A 24,125-nucleotide genomic window follows, 5' to 3' on the forward strand; every position below is an offset into this window, starting at 1 on the left:
TGAAAAATTTACACCCCCAGTTGGAAGCAAAGCAAAAAAAAAAAAAAAGTAAGGCACCTGGACAAACCATGTTGCTCTGCGGGTGGGGCAGATGTAACGTGTGCAGTTAGAGTAATATTTAGGATTTTCTTGTCCAAACGCAGATCTAAAATTGCAGTATGAATGTGAATTTGTGGGCTACATACAAACACAGGCAGCATTGACCCTGCATGCAAAATAACTGTATTTGCATCCTTTGCATTGCATCATGGTTTGTCCAGGGGCAACTGTACTCTGGTCCTAATTCAAGGTTGATTGCAAAAGCAAAATCTTCCTCTAATGGGCAGATCCATTTGCACCGCAGGAGGTGGGCGGATATAGTTAGAGGGTTAGATTTGGGTGTGTTATATTGTTTCTGTGCAGGGTAAATACTGGCTGCTTTATTTTTACACTGCAATTTAGATTTCAGTGTGAACACATCCCACCCAAATCTAACGCTGCACATGTTATATCTGCCCCCCCTGCACTGCACATGGTTTTGCCCAATAGAGGAAGATTTTGCTATTGCAGTCAACCTTGAATTAGGCACTGTATTTCTTGCTTTGCTCCCAACCAGGAATCAGCCCCACAATTTTGAATTTGTTTGTCCACCTAGTGCTGATAATTCCGGCAACACTAGGGGGTAGATTTACTCTACGTCAGGTTTTCACTGATGATTTGCGGCTTTGACTGATGGATTTCAAACAGCAATACTAACCAATGTTAAACAAGCCTGATGTTTGAAAATTTAACATTTTGTAATGCGGATCATACATTTACAGACAGATTACTTGTTCTGCCAAACCGATCTGCTGATCGGCGATCTGTTAGTGAATCGGCAAAAAAAAGCATGTTAAAAATCTATGCCTTGCCAATCCCAATCAATTTTTGGTTGGATTTGACCAATTGAGGATTTCCAACATGTTGGATTTCCCCAGTCCTCCGACTCAGGCACTGGCAAAATGGGGAATTGGCATGATAACTACCTGATGCATTTAGCCTGCCTGTAGGTGATCTTCCAGGAAGAATTTGAAAAGTGAGTGGATTTTATCAGGAACAGCCAATCACATACATTTCCCACTAAACTCACACAACTCAGCAGTCTCAGCTAGCACACAGGCTAGCACACAGGCTAGCACACAGGCCAGTTTTGCAAGATTGAAAAACACAACACCCAAAACCTCTCTCAAATGCACCAGTTATGATGTAGTCCAGGCCAGTCCTGCGGCAGATGCATGTTTGTGCATGACCAGCTTCATGTCAGCTTTGTGTGTGTTCTCCGCACGTATCCCCTCCTGTCCTGCAAGCCAACATGATGTGTGTCTGATACAGGTACTGTACATAGCTTTTCAGTCCTGCCAATGGGGTTTATATCATTATCTGGTTCAGTATCATAACAGCAATGCTTTACACATTTTTATTCTGCAGGTCATAATAGTAAAAACCCAGGGGCGTAGCCAGAACTTTGTGGGTCCCATAGCATGGCCGAAACTAGGATTTTCATCACCCAGGGCAAGGCAATAGTTTGCGCCCCCCCAAAAAAAAAAAAAAAAACAAAACAAAAACAAAAGAATAACAAACTCTGTCAGACTAAAATATCAGATTACCAGGAAATTTGAAAAAAGGGGATACTATTGGACAATATTCCCCTATGTGCCTCAAATGCCCTACAGTATGCGTCACATGCCCTGCCAGCGTGTTCAACTACATGCTCCACTGTGTGTCCCCATACATTGCACTATGGCCCTCATTCCGAGTTGTTCGCTCGTTGCCGAGTTTCGCTATATTGCGATTAGTCGCTTACTGCGCATGCGCAATGTTCGCAGAGTGCATGCGCTTAGTTATTTCTCTGTCCTCCATCTGGGGGACGCTGCGCCGTTACTTGTGGGTTAGAGGTGTGTGGTAGTGGAGTTTGGCACAGAACTATCAAAAGCTGACTCCTCCCCCCTCTAACCCCTCCCATCTCCTTCCTGCTCAGCCATATTCAGTTTTAGTTTTGTGCCTGTGGAGTACAGACACAGTTTTTATTTCTCTTTAGGTTTTTATTTCTTTTAACAAGTACCTAGTCCCTGTTTACAGGTGACAGGTATAACAGTGGAGGGGGTTAGTATCCCACTCCAGACTGCTGTATGGAGGCCACTATACCTTGGTCACTGGGGCCTTCAGGGAAGAAACGGCAGAATCAGGTACTGGACAGCCACAATCTGTCACTGACAGTATTGGGCTGTCCCTACTTCCTATTTCCTAGGGGTTTTACCATTTTTATGTGCAGCACGCACTCGCACCCGCCCCCCCCCCCCCCCCCCCTCCCGGAGCGCGCGACCATCCATTGACAGCCGGACAGACTATAGGTGGCTGAACTGAGATGGATTGTGGTGGGGGCGGACTGTGTTTAGGTCCGGGAGGGTGTTATACACTCCCTGGGACCGTTACTGTGCTACCGTGACAACCGCTCTGTGTAGCGGCGTACGGGAGCCGAACTTCCGGTTTCGCCGGAGAGGGGAGAAGTTACGTCAGGCGGGCAGGGCCGTCTTCCCGCCCAGCTCTGCCCGCGCGCGCGCTGCTGTTCACGGCGCCATCTTCTCTGCCTGCAGACGGGGGGACGCTGTACTACGGACACTTACACAAAAACCGCAAGTATATGAGGGGGGGGATCACACAGACTTGGGGGGACAAGACATAGTACATCAGGGTACAGGATGACCAGTAAGCCAGAGAAACCTGCAAAGGGAAAAACAACCTCAGTGGTTTATTTTTCATGTTCACAATGTGGCACAAAGCTGGCTAAGGGGAGTGCTGACGCAGGGACCCTCTGTACATCATGCTCTGGTGCACCAGCGGCAGATCAGCAGGGCAGCTCCACAGATCAGTCGATGCCCCCTTGGGTCAAGGCCATGGTGGATGCAATTTCAGATTTGCGTCAGTCAAGGTCGGAAGCAGCTTTGGCCCAGACTCAGGTGGAACCGCTTTGGGCCCAGAATATGGGAAAGTGTCTCACTGATTTGACTCAGTCTGTAAATAAATTTGTAAATTCTGCCAGTAGTTCGGCGGCTTCTAAGCGAACGCAGCCGTTGCCCGCTATTACGTTTCCGGGAGAGGAGTTGGATACTCTGACATCTCCATTGGAGGAAGGGGAGGTAGATCCTGAATGGGACGAAAATTCGGCTTGGGAAGATGAGGAATTATCTACTAGTTCAGGTGTTAGGTTACTAATCGAAGCCATTCGTCAGACCCTTAATATTCAGGATGAGGCAGTAGCCGAGACTTCTTCCCCTTTCTTCAAACGACAGAAGAGACAGGTTACTGCCTTCCCTTCTTACTCGCACTTTGCGGATATTTTAAAAGAACCCTGGCTAAAACCGGATTCTCGTTTCCAGGCTCCTAAAAAGTTAAAATTTTTATATCCTTTTACGGAGGAAGATACAAAATTTTGGGAGACTGCCCCAAAGGTAGACGCTCCTATTTCGCATTTAGCAAAAGCTACGGTTATTCCGTCAGTACAGTCTGTGACTTTAAAAGACTCTACCGATAGGAAGATAGAAGCATTACTAAAATCTATGTTTTCCTTATCAGGTGTCTCTCTCCGTCCAGTTCTGGCGAGTGCCTGGGTGCTTAAAGCCGTAGATGAGTGGCTTGCACAGGTTGTATCTGGGATGCAGTCGGACGATCCGTCGGAGGCCATTCAATTGGCAGAACAGATTTCAGAGGCTCTTACTTACGTGGGTGAGGCCTTATTGGATTCGGTGGCGCTACAGTCCCGTGTTTCTGCCTTAACAGTATCCGCAAGACGGTCTCTTTGGCTTAGGGTTTGGAATGCTGATTCGGACTCAAAGCAGACCTTGACGGCAGTTCCTTTTGAAGGCGAGTTTCTCTTTGGATCAGAGTTAAAGAAGATTATTTCAGATACTACGGGAGGAAAGAGCCCTTTCCTTCCGTCTGCTCCTAACAAACCAAAACCTACAAGATTTCAGTCCTTTCGTACGCAGGGCAGAGGTAACTTCCAGTCCTTTCGCCCCTTCTCCAGATTTCCACGGAGGGGATCATTCAGAGGTAGAGGAGCTCAGGCTACTCGCAGACCGGCCAGTAAGCCTGCCGACAAGCCTGAGGCATGACGCTACGGGCCCTCTGGAGGGATCAATACAGGTTGGGGCTCGTTTACTTCAGTTCAGGGAAGTGTGGCTCCTATCGAAACCAGATCGGTGGGTAATGGGGGTCATTTCCAGAGGATATATGTTGAACTTCGAAGAGACAGTCCCAACCCGACTATTCGTCACACCTCTCCCAGACGACCCCTCCAGACGTCAAGCTCTCCTTCAGGCAACAGCAACCTTATTACAAAATGGAGTAATCCTTCCGGTCCCAGCTCCTCAAAGAGGTCGGGGCTTTTACTCGGGTCTTTTTCTCGTGGACAAGCCGGACGGTTCGTTTCGACCCATTCTAAATCTAAAAGCTCTCAATCCGTACCTCTCATCCCAAAAATTCAGGATGGAATCCATTCGCTCCATTATCGCAGCCATGGAGCCAGGGGAATATTTGGCTTCAATAGACATAAAGGACGCATACCTACATGTTCCAATTTGGATAGGACATCAATCTCTTCTGAGATTTGCAGTAGGTCCGTGGCATTTTCAGTTTCGGGCCCTTCCCTTTGGTCTCTCTACGGCTCCCAGGGTTTTTACAAAGGTCCTGGGTCATGTCGTCGCAGTTCTCCGTTGCCAAGGGGTCAACATCACCCCATACTTGGACGACCTGTTGATCAAGGCCCCGTCACCAGAGATTCTCAATCAGAACCTGCGTCTAACGACAGAGACCCTACAGTCGTTCGGGTGGATAATCAATTTTCCAAAGTCGTCTTTACTCCCGTCACAGAAAATGGTTTTTCTGGGTCTTCTATTCGACACCAACAGCCAGAGGGTGTTTCTTCCTACAGACAAGATTCAGGACTTACAAGCCAGAATCAGAACCCTGTTAAAATTGCCGGCAGTGTCAGTCCTCAGATGCATGCAGGTACTGGGCAAGATGGTGTCCTCATTCGAGGCAGTTCCATACGCCAGATTTCATGCCCGACCTCTTCAAGCTCAGATTCTCCACTGTTGGACTCGGACGGATTCACGTCTCGAACTGCAGTTGATACGCTTGTCGGTAAGGACTCGTCAGTCGCTCCACTGGTGGCTTCACAGTCGCAATTTGAGGAAGGGTGCGCCGTTCACAGTCTGGTCTTGGATGATGGTAACCACGAACGCAAGCCTCAGCGGTTGGGGAGCAGTGTTCCAGACTCATCATTTACAGGGGCGCTGGAGCACTCAAGAGTCAAAACTACAGATCAACATTCTGGAATTGAGGGCGATCCGGTATGCACTCATTCGGATTCAGACCATGGTGCAGTTCGGGTGCAATCCGACAATGCCACGGCAGTGGCTTACATCAACAAACAGGGAGGAACTCGCAGCTGGTCCGCAATGAGAGAGGTTGCTCAGATTCTCACGTGGGCGGAGCGTTGGATTCCCGTGCTTTCAGCAATTCACATTCCGGGAGTCGAGAACTGGGAGGCAGATTTTTTGAGTCGTCACACGATTCATCCGGGAAAATGGGAACTTCACCAGGAAGTGTTTCTTTCTCTAGTGGATCGCTGGGGAATGCCAGACATAGACCTGATGGCGTCACGCCTCAACAAAAAACTTCCTCTTTACGGATCAAGAACTCAGGATCCTCAAGCATTTCTGATCGATGCACTAACAGCTCCGTGGCAATTTCAGCTGGGTTACGTGTTCCCGCCAATTCCATTGCTTCCACGTCTACTCCAACGCATTCGGCGAGAAGGCCTTGCAGTAATTCTGGTGGCTCCAGATTGGCCGCGCCGACAGTGGTACACTCTTCTAAGCAGCATGGTCGTCGGAGATCCTTTTCCGCCTCCCTCTGTGACCAGATCTTCTTCTTCAAGGACCTTGTCGCCACCCAGATTTAAATCGGCTGGCTTTGACGGCTTGGTTCTTGAATCCAACATTTTGAAAGCAAAGGGTCTTTCTCGTGCGGTTGTTCAGACGATGATTCGGGCTAGAAAACCGGTGACTTCTGGCATTTACCATAGAGTATGGCGTATTTACATTGCTTGGTGCGAAAAAAGGGACTTGACTCCGCATTTGTTTAGGCTTCCTCGCCTGCTCTCCTTTCTCCAGGAGGGTCTTGACAAGGGTTTGAGACTTTCTTCCCTGAAGGGTCAGGTTTCGGCCTTGTCGGTTCTTTTTCAAAAGAAATTAGCAATCATCCCAGAGGTTCAAACATTCCTGCAGGGAGTACTTCGAATTCAACCACCTTTTGTTCCTCCGATTCCTCCCTGGGATTTAAACTTGGTACTTACGGCCCTTCAAAATTCTCCATTTGAACCTTTAGAATCTGTGGAACTACGTTATCTAACACAAAAAGTTGTTTTTCTTTTGGCTATTGCCTCAGCTAGACGAGTGTCTGAGTTGGCGGCTCTTTCTTGCAGACCGCCCTTGTTAGTGTTTCATGAAAATCGGGTGGTTCTGCGGACAAAGCCTTCATTTCTTCCAAAGGTTGTTTCAGCATTCCATTTAAATCAGGACATTGTTCTTCCAGCTTTTAATCCGTCATCTTCTCAGGGGGAAAATTCCCATTTGGCCCTCTTGGATGTTGTTCGGGCCTTACGTATTTATTTGTCTCGCACGGAGTCTTTCCGTCGCACGGATTCCTTGTTGGTATTGATTGATGCTCCCAAACGAGGTTGGCCTGCCTCTAAGAACACTGTGGCCCGTTGGGTAACTTCGGCCATCAGACAGGCTTACGTATCCTCAAACGTTTCGGTTCCTGACTCAATTAGGGCTCATTTGACTAGAGCAGTTGGAGCGTCTTGGGCTGTTCGCGGTGGTGCATCTGTTGAGCAACTATGCAGGGCGACGACCTGGTCGTCAGTCCATACGTTCACAAAGTTTTACCGGTTTCATACTTTTGGTTTGGAGACTGCCTCTGTTGGGCGTCGTATTTTACAGACGGCTATGCCGTCAACGTCTCCCTCCTCTCATTAGCTTGCTTTGGGAAGTCCCACAAGTAACGTCGCAGCGTCCCCCAGATGGAGGACAGAGAAATTGGGATTTTTGTTTACTTACCGTAAAATCTCTTTCTCTGAGTCCATCTGGGGGACGCTGCGATCCCTCCCATAGTTTGTCTGGTTTAATTGGTTAATTTTTTTATTCTGGTCTATCTCCTTTGGCTTGGCTAAACGTTAACTGAATATGGCTGAGCAGGAAGGAGATGGGAGGGGTTAGAGGGGGGAGGAGTCAGCTTTTGATAGTTCTGTGCCAAACTCCACTACCACACACCTCTAACCCACAAGTAACGTCGCAGCGTCCCCCAGATGGACTCAGAGAAAGAGATTTTACGGTAAGTAAACAAAAATCCCAATTTTACTCAAAAGTTAGGTATTTTACTCAAGGCATAACGAGCAATTTTCATCCTTCTGGTGATCGGAGTGTGATTGACAGGAAGTGGGTGTTTCTGGGCGGAAACTGGCCGTTTCTATTCGCAATTATGCAAATTATGCAAATCTTTCGTTCGCAATTCTGCTAAGCTAAGATTCACTCCCAGTAGGCGGCGGCTTAGCGTGTGCAAAGCTGCTAAAAGCAGCTAGCGAGCGAACAACTCGGAATGAGGGCCTATATCATAACACTTCGTCACTGCACTACATTCCCCTATCCACTGCACTACATCACTATACTACATCCCCTACATGCTGAACTACATCACTACACTACATGCCCCTATGCACTGCACGTCATACCCTATATGCTACACTACATCACTACGCTACATCCCCTTATATGCTACACCACATCAGTATACTACATGCCCCTATATACTGCAATACATTACTACACTACATACCCTATATGGTACACTACATCACTACATCCCTACATCCCCCTATAAGCTACACCAAATTCCTCCATCTGGGAGGCAAAGCGGAGCTTGATACTGCTAACTGAGAGCACAGTGCGATTCTATAGCTTGCACAGTGCACCGCACGCTAGTCGCAGCACTGCATGGCAAAGGAGAGTTTAATACACTAGCCGGCATAGGAGAGATCCCAGGTACTGGAGCTCACCCGCACAGCATTGGAGCCAGCTGTGGGCAGACAGGTGGGTCAGAGACAATGCCACGGGTGCTGTCTGCTGCCTCACTGCCGGGAAAAAAAACACACCCTGTTCCTATGTAACTCCTTGGCGCCCCCTCAAATCCTGCACCCGGGGCGCATGCCCTTAGCCCCCCCAGTTATGGCCCTGCCCATAGCAACATTTTGAAGGGGCTCCTGTCCCAATGCATCTAGAGAGACACCTCTCCACAGCAGTTGTTAATTGTATGCCCCCGTAATAGATCCCTAGTTAATTTTTTGAACTATAGTAGTGCCTAGATTGCATTATGCCACATTGTAGAGCTATCAGTACAAATTATGCAAAACAGTACCCCAAATTTACATTATGACAGTGTTCCCAGTTCATATTATGCCACATTATTGTCCCCAGTTCATATTATGCCACATTATTGTCCCCAGTTCATATTGTGCCACACTATACTGCCTCCACTTTATCTTATGCCAAATTACAGTGCCCCAGTTCATATCATGCAACATTATAATGTCCTCGAGTTCATGTTATACCAAATTACAAAGAGCGAGTGCAGGGGCATAACTAGATATATTATAGGCCCCAAGGCAAAAGATTGTAAGGGCCTTTATGTATCTACAAATGTGGGAAAATCTATATAACACATGTACCTGTGACAGGGAAGGTGGGCCCCTCTCAGCTCCGGGCCCCATAGCAGCTGCACTACCTGCACTTATGGTAGCTACGCCCTTGTTAAAAACATACCTTATTTATAGAAGGTGCTAAAATTGCTATCAATCTTTTCGTAGACAAGAGAGGGGAAGCGGTCACCATACCACTAATCGGGATCCCGGACGTCACAATGCCGACAATGGAATCACGACTAATGGGAAAAATACTGATGCCGGAATCCTGGCGCCAGAAGCTTTCCTCCCTCTATGGGTGTCCACAACACCCATAGAGGGAGAAAAAATCCTGTGGCGAACGCAGCGAGCCACCGTGCCTGAAGCGTGATGAGCGCAGCGAGCCCGCAAGGGGCTTGCTAGCGCTTGCCCTGCTGCCGGCATACTGGTGGCTGGGATCCCGCTCTCGGTATATTGACGGCCGGGATCCCGGATGCCGGTTTTAGGTACTGATCCCCAAGAGAGTACCAGTTTGATTTAAGTGCAATCACATTTTTATTATTACGTTATTTTGCGGACCCAAATCTGAAAGCAAGTAGCATAAGTCACCTGTTACTATTTAGCGAGTACTACATAAAATATCTTTTTTCTTTAACTGTGAACCTTTGCAATTAGATTTAATAGCAGAACTAGCTTTAAATCCTGTCTGACATTGGCTTGTGCCATGCCCAAATAACTGCTATATTCTGGCAGTATAAAACCAAGTAAAATCCATGAAAATCAGTAACAACCATAGAGTTTTCAATGACGATGAGGTAGAAAGCCTTGATGAGTGGCATCTGGCAGCCATGCCACCATTTGGTCAGTCATAGGATAAATACCTAACCTACAGTACTGTATGTCGTCACACAGTACTTCTCTGGCAGTGAATGTCATTCATTTGTAACCTAATGGCTAGCTTGTAATAAAGGGATTGAGGTATCAAGCCCTGAAAAGAGTGGAGAAGTGGACTAGTGGAGATGTTGCCCATAGTAACCAATCAGTTTAGAGGAAGCGTTTATCAAGTACTTTCTATAAAATGATAGGTAGATGTGGATTGGTTGCTATGGTAAATTTATCCATTGGTCCTTCCCCACACTTTTCTCTTCTTGCTACAGCAACCCAAATTTTTCTCTATGTGAACCTACTGCTGGTGGATGTGGTCGTGCTCATAGTTTTTGGCAATGGCTACAGCTGAGATGCATAGCCAGATGGAAAATCTACTAATCCCAAGGGAATAGCTCATAGGGTTAATGGACTGTGCTGATGTGATCATATAGATCAAGGTTCCCAGAACTTGCTTCTCTAGGCAACATCTGAATTTACAGTGGAATTAAAGTGATCAAATAAGATTTTGTTAATGACATTTGTAACATCTCCATTCTGAGTATCATCTCCATCCTTTCTGCAGATTAAATATTACATTCCTATAAATCAGGGGTGGGCATTTATTTCAGATGGGGGGCCGCTTAACACTTTCAGTGAATATTCGAGGGCCACACACAAAATATTTTGTATATACTATACCTATCACAAAAATGCTGTAAGATGCGCAGGTGCGTCGGTCCGCAGGGATGGTGCGAACAAAGCGATCGCACATGCGATCGCAAGGTGTTTGACAGGAAGAGGCCGTTTTTTTGGGTGGCAACTAACCGTTTTAGAGGAGTGTCCGGAACAACGCAGGAGGGACCAGGCATTTGGAGGGAGGGTTTCTGACGTCCGCTCCGGCCCCGCACATCGGGGGTAATTCCAAGTTCCGCAGCAGGAAATTTTTTAGCAGTTGGGCAAAACCATGTGCACTGCAGGGGAGGCAGATATAACATGTGCAGAGAGAGTTAGATTTGGGTGTGGTGTGTTCAATCTGCAATCTAAATTGCAGTGTAAAAATAAAGCAGCCAGTATTTACCCTGCACAGAAACAAAATAACCCATCCAAATCTAACTCTTTCTGCACATGTTATATCTGCCTCCCTGCAGTGCACATGGTTTTGCCCAACTTCTAAAAAATGTCCTGCTGCGATCAACTTGGAATTACCCCCATCGCACCGATCATCTCCCCTAAACCCATATAGCAGTCTCTACCCCCCTTCCACCCCCCTCCCCTGAACCCATATAGCAGTCACTATCCCCCCTCCCCTGAACCTATATAGCAGTCTCTACCCCTCCCCCCCCCCTCCTCTTTTTTTTTTTTAACAATGGCAGATCCGCTGCCCAGATGATCCGCTGCCTGCTGCCAGATCCACTGCCAAGATGATCCGCTGCATAGAACCGCTGCTGCTGCCCTCTGTACATATGCACATTACTGCCGTGGCTCCGTCCCCGTGCCGCCCAGCGCCTGACATCACAGAGGAAATCCCGGTCAGCAGACCCAGTGACGTGACCGGGTCTTTCCTCAGCGGCGCCGCGTCTCAGAGCTCTGTAGTGCAATGACAAGCGGCTCAGCCAGTCGGGCCACTTGTCATTGCACACTGGTGGGGGACAGCGGGCTAGGCAGGAACGGATGTTGCCCACGCCTACTATAAATCAAATAGTGAAGCTACATAGGTGCAGTCAAAAAGCTTCAATACGAAATGAAGAGAATAATGGTGTTATGTTAATTTTTTTTTATTGGCAAAAGGTTTTGATTGTTTAATTTTTTGTTTGTTTTTGCATAAATTGTTCCCAAAAAGAACTCTGACATAGAGTAGGAATTTCCTGTGTAATATTTCTTCTGGCTTTATTATATTCAGTCACTGCCTTAACTTTGGGAATGAATAATAGATATATTTGACACAAATGGGGTGGATTTAATGTACACGAGGGCAAAGGTTAGTCTTAGTATTGTACTTATACAATACTTCAGTAAATTTGAAATGATGAGTGGGAACATAAGCGCCAGAGATGCCATAGGCAGAGGAGCAATGGGAGGAACTTTCTCCAGACTCTTGCTGAAGCAGGTCAACCATCAGGAAATCATTTGATCAATACAGTACAGTAGTATGCTTCTGACGCCAAAGCAGAAAGTGGTTTAAGGGATTTAGAATTCTCAAGAAAGTAAAATATATTCCTTAGGTAAAATGCATACATTGAATGGTGCAATTAGGATTCCAAGCTTATCAATGAGAGTGCAATCAATAAAGTGTATGACTACTCTAGAGTACAGTTGTTAAAAAGTGATAATTACTGTAACAAAATGAAATTAGGCCAGGTGTTTTGCTGCAGAAACAAGAGACAGGAGCTCTCCCCCTTAATATGGGCTCTTTGTTGGGAGGAAGTAAAGCTTGTTGAACCCAGGAGCCAAATGAATACGGTGTAGCTGATGCTACTGTATTCTTCTCTACGTCACATTTCCTGAGAAGGAGATACAGCTTCTGAAGTATTTGTACTGTAGGTGATCAAATCACAACTGAGATCCATAGATGCCAACTCTCAAGTTCGTTTGTTACGAGAGAAATTGTCAGAAGGCAGCAATAAAAGCCTGTTTCTTACAAGTTATTTGTGAAACTAGGCTCAGGAATTGTTTTGCATCCAAATGGTTATGGAGTCTCATCAGAAATACAAGAGGCTGGCAGATGTAGAGGGAACCTGGCCATATTCGTCACAGACCTTATACAGGATACAGGCAGAGGCGTTGGGTATGCATGACCGATGGTCAGGAGCCCTCCACTCACCATACCGACGACGGGATCCCAGCGGCGGTGTGCTGGCGGGGAGAGCGCAACAAGCCCCTTGTTGGCTAGTCCCTGCTATTTGGCATGCTGACTGCCGGGATTGTAAGTGGTCGGGATGTAGGGGTAGGTATTCTCCTGACCGCTGGTCACATAACTACATCCCCAGGTACAGACCTGATTGCTGATTATATTTTCAATAATTTTGACTCTGTATTCTCTTATCCACTAATCCTTATTGCTCTCAATATTCAGATTAATGTCAGTGGGCCTGATTTAGAGAAGGACAGTGATACCCCCGTGCTGCGAATGTGTACACAATGGTTGTGTCCCCAAATATGCAAATATCACACCTGCCAAGATATGTATTAAGATCCCATCTGACGGCTTCCAAAATCCAAACAATTGCATACTAAGAGCAGTCAATTACTGGAGTTTTTAATAACCCTATGATCACTCAGAATAGCTTCTGAAATTGAGATGCCGCAGACATTGTGTCTGCATATGGGATTCCAATTGCAGTCTGTGACACGCCCTAGGAATGGTCACGGTACACCTGCATTTGGGCCACCCCTAACATTTCCTCTCACAAATGACTGTCAATCGCACTGCGGTCAAATCTTTGATGCAACCGCCGATGGTAATGTAACTTGATGCATACGCAGATCACTGATAATCGGTCATCTGTGACATGTCATGTCTACTGACTGCTATTAATTTTAGCTTGCAGCCATTTATTAACGTTGAGATACTGTCTTATACCGCTATACATATCAGCTGCCAGACCTCACAATGCAGATAACGTGAAAGCGGCTCCACATTACAAGGGAGATATTAGGATCTGTTTTAGAAAAACTTTTGACACAGTGTGAGTACTTTGAGCTCCTTAGCAGTGCCATCTGGCAGATTATTCGCAGCTGCAGACAAACACTATTCTGCCCTCCGTGCTCGCTGCTCACGTTCACTTTAGAAGGTACTGGCGTACCAACTGCAATGCGCGACCACGCAGTAATGACGCACGCCAGTTTAGGCATAGCCCTTTTAATTTCATTCAAGTCTTTACAGTAAAAATGAGAACTTCACTACTATTGTTATTGTTCTTCAGAATATTACTTTAAACGTCACTCAGATGTCTGCATACAAAATCCAGTTTCAATTCCATTCTAATGATGTTTGGTCACTACCTTGCCTGGGCAAAGCTGGGTACTGCAGCTTTACTTTACTAAATATATTAGTTTCTCTGACGTCCTAGTGGATGCTGGGAACTCCGTAAGGACCATGGGGAATAGACGGGCTCCGCAGGAGACTGGGCACTCTAAAAGAAAGATTAGGAACTATCTGGTGTGCACTGGCTCCTCCCTCTATGCCCCTCCTCCAGACCTCAGTTAGAATCTGTGCCCGGCCAGAGCTGGGTGCTCCTAGTGGGCTCTCCTGAGCTTGCTAGAAAGAAAGTATTTGTTAGGTTTTTTATTTTCAGTGAGATCTGCTGGCAACAGACTCACTGCTACGTGGGAATGAGGGAAGAGAAGCAAACCTACCTGCTTGCAGCTAGCTTGTGCTTCTTAGGCTACTGGACACCATTAGCTCCAGAGGGTTCGAACACAGGGCCTGACCTCGATCGTCCGTTCCCGGAGCCGCGCCGCCGTCCCCCTTGCAGAGCCAGAAGACAGAAGAGAAGCGATGAAATCGGCAGCAGAAGACTCCTGTCTTCATTAAGGTAGCGCACAGCAGCGCAGCTGTGCGCCATTGCTCCCACAGCACACCACACACTCCGGTCACTGTAGGGTGCAGGGCGCTGGGGGGGGCGCCCTAAGCAGCAATAAAAATACCTTTGGCATAAAAATACACATAATACAGTCTGTGACTGTATATGTGTAAAACCCCCGCCATTTTTAGTCAGAAACAGGACAGAAGCCCGCCGCTGAGGGGGCGGGGCCTTCTTCCTCAGCACACCAGCGCCATTTTCTCTTCACAGCTCCGCTGGAAGGAAGCTCCCCAGGCTCTCCCCTGCAGTATTCTGGTACACAAAGGGTGAAAAGAGAGGGGGGGGCACATAAATTTAGGCGCAAAATTTGTATATAATGCAGCTACTGGGTAAACACTGAGTTGTAGTGTAATCCCTGGGTTATATAGCGCTGGGGTGTGTGCTGGCATACTCTGTCTCTCAAAAGGGCCTTGTGGGGGAACTGTCCTCAAATAGAGCATCCCCTGTGTGTGTGGTGTGTCGGTACGCGTGTGTCGACATGTCTGAGGTAAAAGGCTCCTCTAAGGAGGTGATAGAGCGGATATGTGTGTGAGAGGGTGTCTCCGTCGACAACGCCGACACCTGTTTGGATATGTGTAAGTGCTAAGGTGAATTTATTGCACAAAAGGTTAGGGAACAGACAGGAAATCTACCCATGTCTGTCCCTATGTCACAGAGACTTTCAGAGTCTCTCAATGCTCACTATCCAAAATAACAAACACTGGTATCGACATGGAGTTTAACTCCACTGTCGACTACGATAATGCAAAGTTACAGCCAAGATGGCTAGAAGGTATTCAATATATGATTATTGAAATAATAGATGATTTGCATATCACTGATGACTCATCTGTCCCTGACACGAGAGTACACATGTTTAAGGGGAAGAATGCTGAGGTAAATTTCCCTCCTCTCATGAGGAAAAAGAGCGTGAATCTCCAGACAAGAGACGCAGCTTCCCACAAGAGAATTCTCAGGCTGTATCCTTTCCCCACTAGGGCCAGGATATGTTGAGAATCTTCCCCTGGGGTGTCCTGTTTGCACAGACGGTAGCACTTGCTATTCTCAGGGATCCTGCAGATAGCGTGCACATTCTAGTATACTACCCAGACCGGCGATTGTGTCGGCATGGGTTTATAGCGCTGTGGCAGCGTGGACAGGTACCTTATCAGCAGAGATGAGACCCTAGTATGCAATATAAATATATTAAAGATGCTGTCTTAAGTGATAGATATATAGTTATAAAACATGACCAAAGAGACATGAGTATACTGGGTCCTAGAGTCAAAGCTATGTCGATCTCTGCTTGACGTGTCCTGTAGAATATGCATTGGACAGATGATGCCGACTTAAGAGGCATATGGAAGGCTGAGGATTGTGTCGAAAAGGGTTCTCGGGCCTGGTCTCCACAGCTATAGCTGGTAATTCTGCTAGTTTGCCTTATATTCCTGCACAGCCTAAGAAAGCACAACATTATTAAATGCAGCCTTTCGAATAAAGAAACAAGAAAGTCTGAGGTGCGTCCTTTCTTGTCAGAGCCGGGCAGCTAGTTCCCAGGAACAGAAGTCCTCCCCGGCCCCTACAAAAATCCACCAATGTCGCTGGGGCTCCACAGGCGGAGCTAGGCCCGGTGGGGACACGCTTTCGTAAGTTCAGCCACAAGTGGGTTCACTCCCTGTTCGATCCCTGGGCAATAGATATTGTGTCTCAGGGATACAAGCTGGACTGTGAGAAGATGCCCCCTCACCGACGGCCCTGCGGGCTTCCCCCTAAGAGAGGGAGCCAGTGTTAACTGCAATTCACAAATTGTATCTTTAACAGGTGGTGGTCAAGGGTCCCCTCCTTCAACAAGATGGTGTTATTATTCGACCATGTTGTAATCCCGAAACCAGACGGTTCGGTCAGACCCATATTGAATTAAAAATCCCTGAACATATACCTGAGAAGGTTCAAGTTCAAGAAGGAATCGCTAAGAGCGGTCAGTGCAAGCCTAAAAAGGGGGAGACTTTATTGCGGTACGGGATTGTCATTACCAATTTCAGATGTTGCCGTTTGGTCTCTCCACGGCCCCGAGAATATTCACCATGGTAATGGCGGATATGATTGTGCTCCTGCGAAAGCAAGGTGTCACTATTATCACGTACTTGGACGATCTCCTCATAAAAGCGAGATCAAGAGAGCAGTTGCTGAACAGCGTATCTTTTTCTCTGGAAGTGTAACGGCAACACGGCTGGATTCTATATATTCCAAAGTCGCAGTTGGTTCCTACAGCTCATCTGCCTCTCCTAGGCATGATCCTAGACACAGACCAGAAAAGGGTTTATCTCCCGATAGAGAGAGCTTAGGAGCTCATGACACTAGTCAGGAATCTATTAAAACCAAAACAGGTGTCAGTGCATCACTGCACTCGAGTCCTGGGAAGGATGGGGGCATCATACGAGGCCATCCCCCTAGGCAGGTTCCATGCGAGGACCTTCCAATAGGACTTACTGGACAAGTGGTCCGGATCACCTCTTCAGATGCATCGGTTAATCACCCTATCCCCCAGGGCCAGGGTGTCTCTCCTGTGGTGGCTGCAGAGTGCTCACCTTCTCGAGGGCCGCAGATTCGGCATTCAGGACTGGATCCTGGTGACCACGGATGCAAGCCTCCGAGGGTGGGGGGCAGTTACACAGGGAAGAAATTTCCAAGGTCTGTGGTCAAGTCAACAGACTTGCCTTCACATCAATATCCTGGAACTAAGGGCCGTATACAACGCCCTAAGTCAAGCGGAGATCCTGCTTCGCGACCAACCGGTTCTGATCCAGTCAGACCGCAGGGGTTCATGTAAACCGCCAAGGCGGCACAAGGAGCAGGGTGGCGAGGGTAGAAGCCACCAGAATTCTTCGCTGGGCGGAGAATCAAGTAAGCGCACTGTCAGCAGTGTTCATTCCGGGAGTGGACATCTGGGAAGCAGACTTCCTCAGCAGGCACGACCTCCACCCGGGAAAGTGGGGACTTCATCAGGAAGTCTTCACGCAGTTTGCAAATTGATGGGAACTGCCTCAGGTGGACTAGATGGCGTCCCACCTCAATAAAAAGCTAAAAAAGGTTTTACGCCGGGTCAAGGGACCCTCAGGTGATAGCTGTGGTCGCACTAGTAACACAGTGGGTGTTCCAATCGGTCTATGTATTCCCTCCTCTTCCTCTCATACCCAAGGGCTGAGAATTGTAATAAAAGGAGGAGTGAGAACAATATTCTTTGCTCCAAATTGGCCAAGAAGGACTCGGTACCTGGAGCTGCAAGATATGCTCTCAGAGGACCCATGGCTTCTGCCTCTCAGACAGGACATGTTGCAACAGGGGCCCTGTCTGTTCCAAGACTTACTGCGGCTGCATTTGACGGCATGGCGGTTGAACGCCGGATCCTAGCGGAAAAGGGCATTCCGGAGGCAGTTATTCCTACGCTGATAAAGGCTAGGAAAGACGTGACAGCAAGACTTTTTCACTGTATATGGCGAAAATAGGTTGCTTGGTGTGAGACCGGGAAGGCCCTACAGAGGAATTCTAGCGGGGTCGATTCCTGCACTTCCTACAGTCAGGAGTGACTATGGGCCTAAAATTAGGATTCATAAAGGTCAAGATTTCGGCCCTATACAGTTTCTCTCAAAAAGAACTGGCTTCACTGCCTGAAGTTCAGACGTTGTTCCGGGGGTGCTGCATATTCAGACTCCTTTTGTGCCACCGGTGGCACCTTGGGATCTTAACGTTGTGTTAGATTTCCTGAAATCCCACTGGTTTGAGCCACTTAAGACCGTGGAGCTAAAGTATCTCACGTGGAAAGTGGTCATGCTATTGGCCTTAGCTTCGGCTAGGCGTGTGTCAGAATTGGCGGTTTTGTCATGTAAAAACCCTTATCTGATCTTCCATATGGACAGGGCAGAATTGAGGACTCGTCCCCAATTTCTTCCTAGGGTGGTATCATCGTTTCATTTGAACCAGCCTATTGTGGTGCCTGCGGCTACTAGGGACTTGGAGGATTCCAAGTTGCTGGACGTAGTCCGGGCTTTGAAAATGTATGTTTCCAGAACGGCGGGAGTCAGAAAGTCTGACTCGCTGTTTATTCTGTATGCAGCCAACAAGGTTGGCGCTCCTGCTTCGAAGCAGACTATTGTTCGCTGGATCTATAGCACGATTCAGCTGGTTCACTCTGCGGCTGGATTGCCGCATCAAAAATCGGTGAAAGCCCATTCCACAAGGAAGGTGGGCTCTTCTTGGGCGGCTGCCCGAGGGGTCTCGGCTTTACAGCTTTGCCGAGCTGCTACTTGGTCGGGGTCAAACACGTTTGCTAAGTTCTACAAGTTTGATACCCTGGCTGAGGAGGACCTTGAGTTTGCTCATGTGGTGCTGCAGAGTCATCCGCACTCTCCCGCCCGTTTGGGAGCTTTGGTATAATCCCCATGGTCCTTACGGAGTTCCCAGCATCCACTAGGACGTCAGAGAAAATAAGAATTTACTCACCGGTAATTCTATTTCTCGTAGTCCGTAGTGGATGCTGGGCGCCCGTCCCAAGTGCGGACTCTCTGCAATACATGTATATAGTTATTGCTTAACTAAAGGGTTATTGTTATGAGCCATCCGTTGAATGAGGCTCAGTTATTGTTCATACTGTTAACTGGGTATGGTTATCACAAGTTGTACAGTGTGATTGGTGTGGCTGGTATGAGTCTTACCCTGGATTCCAAATCCTTTCCTAGTAATGTCAGCTCTTCCGGGCACAGTTTCCCTAACTGAGGTCTGGAGGAGGGGCATAGAGGGAGGAGCCAGTGCACACCAGATAGTACCTAATCTTTCTTTTAGAGTGCCCAGTCTCCTGCGGAGCCCGTCTGTTCCCCATGGTCCTTACGGAGTTCCCAGCATCCACTACGGACTACGAGAAATAGAATTACCGGTGAGTAAATTCTTATTTTATATGTGCAGCTGCCCTATAGCGGCTGCACCGCATGTAGTTCTGACACTGCATCCAAGGCACAACAAGCGCAGCAACAACAAGAACACTCTGTCCAAGGGGTGACAATGGCTAAAATGCACAGATAAAAGCTACAATGAAAATACATATTACTAAATTGTAGTAATTGTAGAGTAGCTACTAGATAAGATTGAAGTAATCTGACAATGGAAACCCTTAGAAATGCTAGGGACTAGGAACGTTATTTGTTTTCCATCACTTAATACATAATAGGGCGGAATCCCCAAAAAAAGTGTGCAAAAAAAAAATGTGGGTTTTTTTCCACACTTTTTTTGATGTTTCATCAGTGTTTTTTTACAGGCTATCTAATTAGGATCGCCCGTAAAAAAACAGCTTTCCTCCCGAAAACACACAGGTTGAAACAAAATCCCAGATAAGCCATACAGTACCTCGCGCCGGTTTATCGGGGCTAATTATATAGCTTATTGGATACCGGCCAGTGTATTTAGGTGTAAAATTGTCACTGAACAACATCCAAGCGGTAATTGTGTTGTATCTGTCTGGTGCAAGTTAGATGACAGCAAGTGGTTGTAATGGGTTAGTGCATGTGTAAATGCACACTTCTGTATTAAGGTTATCCGGATAGTGGCTTTTTACGTGTGCTTAGCCCTGAGAACCACTAATCTGTAAAAATACCAATATTTTCTTGCAGAAACTAGCTGTACGTAGAAATAACACACCACTTTAATATTCTAAAAGGATATTCTAACTGAAGTATTTTACCTGTATTGCAACAGGCAGCAAAAGCAGTGGCTCCAGTCGCAGCAAACGAGAGGGGAAGAGATCATCCGGCCGAGAGAAAGACCGTAAGTCCACTGGCAGTGGCAGCGGTTCTGACCGTGCCGGCAGCAGTGGAGGAAGAAAGAGTGAAAGACCACTGAGTCAACACAGTCATCACAGCCATAGCTCAGTGCCACGTAGTGAGCGCAGCCACCACCAATCTCATGCACCTCCGGGGCTACCCCCACTGTATAGCCTGCCAAAGATTGGGAATAAGATGTATGGCACCAGTGGCCCACCAGGGGGACCCCCTGTCCGTGAGCTTGGAAATTTCCCCCCTGAACTGACCGGGAGTCGGCAGTCCTTCCAGAAGGCCATGGGAAACCCCTGTGAATTTTTTGTGGACATTATGTGACAGCCAACGTGCCTTCTGGGTCTGCCAGTAGAAACACTAAGGAACTATAGAAAAGTTATATCACAGATAGAATTACCACTGCCGTATCCAGCTGCCAAGCCATAGGGCATAAACTAACCTAATATAAGGTCATTGCACAATATTCTAACCTTTGGACAATTTGAAAAAATGGTTTAGATTTATAATGGCACAAACACATTAATGCCATCCTGAGTGATCGTGAAGACTGTAGTGGTTCCTTTCTCTGTGCTGCATTTGCCAGGAGGCTTCAGAATGGACCAATAAAAGAAGCGTCTGGGGTCCATCCAGTTTTTCATTCATAATTATTAATGTAGTTCTATTTTGAAGACAAACCACTCTGGCCCAAATGTAATAGGCTCCGATTTGCTGATCCCACCCAAATCCAGGTGATATAGTGGCTATATTTAAAGTGGATTTTTTTTTTAGGAGCTTAGTCTACACCTTGTAAGTGAATATGATCACCTGCCGTATCACACTATGGGGTTAATTCAGACACGATCGCTGCAGAGCAGCGATCGCAGTCTGAATTCCTTTGTGGAGTGTGCATGCGCACCCCGGGAGCCCAGGGAGATTGTAAGAGCATCTCTGGGGTGCGATCGCCTCAGGGTGGGAGGGGGCGTGCCAATGGCATTAGAACGTTGTTGGTGGGGCGCGGTCCGGACAACGCAGGCGTGCCCAGACCGTGACGGCTGCATGACATCACACATAGCCGCTGCGACCCGGGACGTGGCAGGTAGCTCCCTGCCAGAGCGCAGGAGGTGTGCAGGCAGGGAGCTATTCACCGGGTGCAAAAGCATCGCCGCCGCGCAATGCTTTTGTACCCTTACGGGGGATGGGCAGAGCCAGACATGCGGGTCGGACTAGCCCTGTGCTGGGCATCCCCCCTGCAAATCTGAGTAACTGATCATAGATCTGCTAAATTTAGCACATCTGTGATCAGAGCTGAATCACCCCCTATAGCTGCAAAGGTCCGTTAAACTGTTATTTTAATCTATTGTTAGTTTTAAGGCAATAGCAACCTCATTTTGCCTTAAGCTAAGTGCCATTAGCAGCTACATCGCCGTAATCACGCCAGAACCAGCATATCGGAGCCTATTACATTTGTGCATCTCCATCTGGGAATTGCAACTCTCTGCAACGCCTTTATGTATCTGTCTAAGTATTATCAAGGAAGGATAAGTACAGTGATCTAACAGGTTACCCAAGAAAACATGAATGTAATGATAACCGTTCTCTCACATGTGACCATCCACACTCCCAGAGTGATGAGATAAGCACTTACAGTTTAGTCCATAGCTCCTCTCCTTCCGCTACCAGACCTGGCGCATTCTCCACTCTGTGACAACTTCCTACTAACTCTGCAAACTACTACGAATGTACAGAAGATCTGTGTATAGATAACAATTTCTAATTTAATGTTTTGTTTTTTTAATATGTATATGTATAAATATATGTAAATCTGTGTAAATAATAGTTACAGAGCAGAGTTAATTAAGTTTTTTCCCCCTCATAACCCCCCCCCCTCCTCCTTCCCCCCCAGGATGGGCTAGATTGGGCACCCCAGTTATTTCTGAACATCACCTTCAATGACTCTCAGCTAGCCCTGAGCATCATGGAAGATATAGTCAAGTAACAACTGGCGACTAGATGGTTGCCGGCTCTGGCAGTGTCCTTTCCAGCAGCTTACATTGAACCCTGTGAGGGCATAGGCAAGTGTACAAGCAAAACATTTTAATTTATTGTGTAAAAGTAAATAACAATGGACTTTTAAATTGTAAAACAAAATACATTTTTAATCATTCATTTTCTTTTTGATGTCTTTTTTTATAACCTGCATGTGTTGCTGTTGCTGTCTGTGAGGAAATGCGCACTACACGCTGAACCACACTGAGAAAAAGCAGCTGCAATAAAAATCAAACATGAAAACTATACAGATTTTTGTAATGAGGTAAACTGATGTAGACACAAATATTGGTAGGAAATGCAATCAATGCGCACTGTGGTGCATGTACTAATGCACGGGGTATGCTGCAAAATCATAGGGGGTGTCCTCCCCCTTCTATGGAATGCAACAAGAAATGGGTGATCCTGCGCTCAGCACGTTTTATCAAGCGTTCAGACCTGTGCAACCACCATGTGTTGTGTGACGTAATGAACATATGGTATTTGCAATGAATATCTTAATGTCCGCAGTGATGTTAATGGTGCCAAATAACTTTTACTTCTCAAATGTTCATAATTGTCAATACCTTTACATACATGGGTGAAATTATATACATAGTAAAGGGTGCACAGTCCAACAGTCACACATAGACACAAATATGTTGTTGGACTTGTCCAGTTTTCTGAGACACATTTACTATGTCACTCCACGTCCTTCACATATTATCCAGCAAAATCTAAAATTGTGGTAAAGGTATGTGATGCCTATCTCCTGGTTCCCGGGCTTTTACTTAAAAAAGAAGCATCTCCCACAGGCATCAATGGCCATCCACTACTTAGGTGGAGGGAGATACTGTATATGAAACCTTTGAGTGATAGTTGCCCATAGTCATAGTAACCAATCAGCCGTTTTCATCTTACAGACTGTGCTAGACACGTTTTTCTGACTGTATAAATGGTGTAACATTACATCTACTTGGTAAGTTTCTGGTTCCAACCTCTAGGTGGGAACAGTGGAGGACATGAAGCGGCTTAAGTGGACAGTGCGGTGGCATGATCACATCTTCGTGGCCCCACCTCCCCGCTATACAATTCCAAGACTACCGGCATTGTAAAGCGGGGGGTCGTGGCTATGATGCTGAAATTCAGTGTGAATCGTGTCATTGGTCACCTGGACCGCCTACTTATGCAGTGAGCAGATTCTGGGAGAGTTGAGTACTCTTCTGGGGCAGCTGGAAGTGCCACCCAAGATATGGGAGCTTCCCGGCCATTTCGATTGAGTAAGGAAGTATGTATTAAATAGGAACGTAATAGCTTTGATGGCTTGTTTCTCAGAGGTGTAACCCCACCTAGAGGAGTGGGTGTGAAATGTGACAGTGTAGTGTAACATCAATTCTGCCAGAGGTGGGGTAGCAGCTTATTCCTATTAATACTGTAAATATGAGGTTATAAAAGACTAAAGGGCTGATACGAAGGGAGACGCAAGCCAGTTTGCATATTGTGCCTTGCATGAAAGTGATCAGCACATGTCCATGCAGACTAATGTGATTATGGCATTCACAGCTCCTGCACCTCAAGACGAGGAGGGGAAGGGGGGGGGGGGGAATTAAGGGACGAGTAAGGGCATGTTTGTGTTATTGTAAACACATGCAGATCAGCCCACACATACCTCTGAGAAAGCAGCATCATTTACACCATACTTGCCTACCCACCTGGAATGGCCAGGAAGCTCCCAAACATTTGGTGGCCCTCCCGACCCCCCGAACTGGTGGACAAGTCTCCCTCATTCCCTGCCGGCACCACCGCACACCATCTTGGCCACCCAAAGCAGAGAACAAGTTGCCGGCCCGAGGGGATCCGATGGCGCGTTTTGCGCTGAATTGCATCATCGTAGCTCCGCCTCCTGCTATACAGTGCCTATTTTCTCTGCACTGTATAGCGGGGGTGGAGCCATGATGATGCAGTTTTGATTCCACGCCCCTGAACTTCCCACCATGCCTCCTGGCAATGCCCGTGCAGCCTATCTTGCCGCTGGCCACGCCCACATGCGCCTACAATGCTGCCTCCTCCCGGAAAAGAGAGCTGCAAAGTAGGCAAATATGATTTACAGGT

General features: G+C 47.1%; 1 protein-coding gene across 4 annotated transcripts in view; it reads left to right on the plus strand.

Annotated features, from left to right (window-relative positions):
* DVL1 (dishevelled segment polarity protein 1) overlaps positions 1-22,152 on the plus strand; it is a 533,415-nt gene extending 511,263 nt beyond the window's left edge. For 3 of the 4 annotated variants that reach the window (XM_063943025.1, XM_063943027.1, XM_063943026.1), the window contains one exon: positions 19,933-22,152. In XM_063943025.1, coding sequence (XP_063799095.1) covers positions 19,933-20,330 — 398 coding nt within the window. In that variant the 3' untranslated portion in view covers positions 20,331-22,152. The remainder of the gene's footprint in view (positions 1-19,932) is intronic. The other variant, XM_063943028.1, reaches the window with a different exon arrangement.
* The last annotated feature ends 1,973 nt before the right edge of the window (positions 22,153-24,125 follow it).

This window comes from Pseudophryne corroboree, chromosome 10, assembly GCF_028390025.1.
Source record: "Pseudophryne corroboree isolate aPseCor3 chromosome 10, aPseCor3.hap2, whole genome shotgun sequence".
NCBI lineage: Eukaryota > Metazoa > Chordata > Amphibia > Anura > Myobatrachidae > Pseudophryne > Pseudophryne corroboree.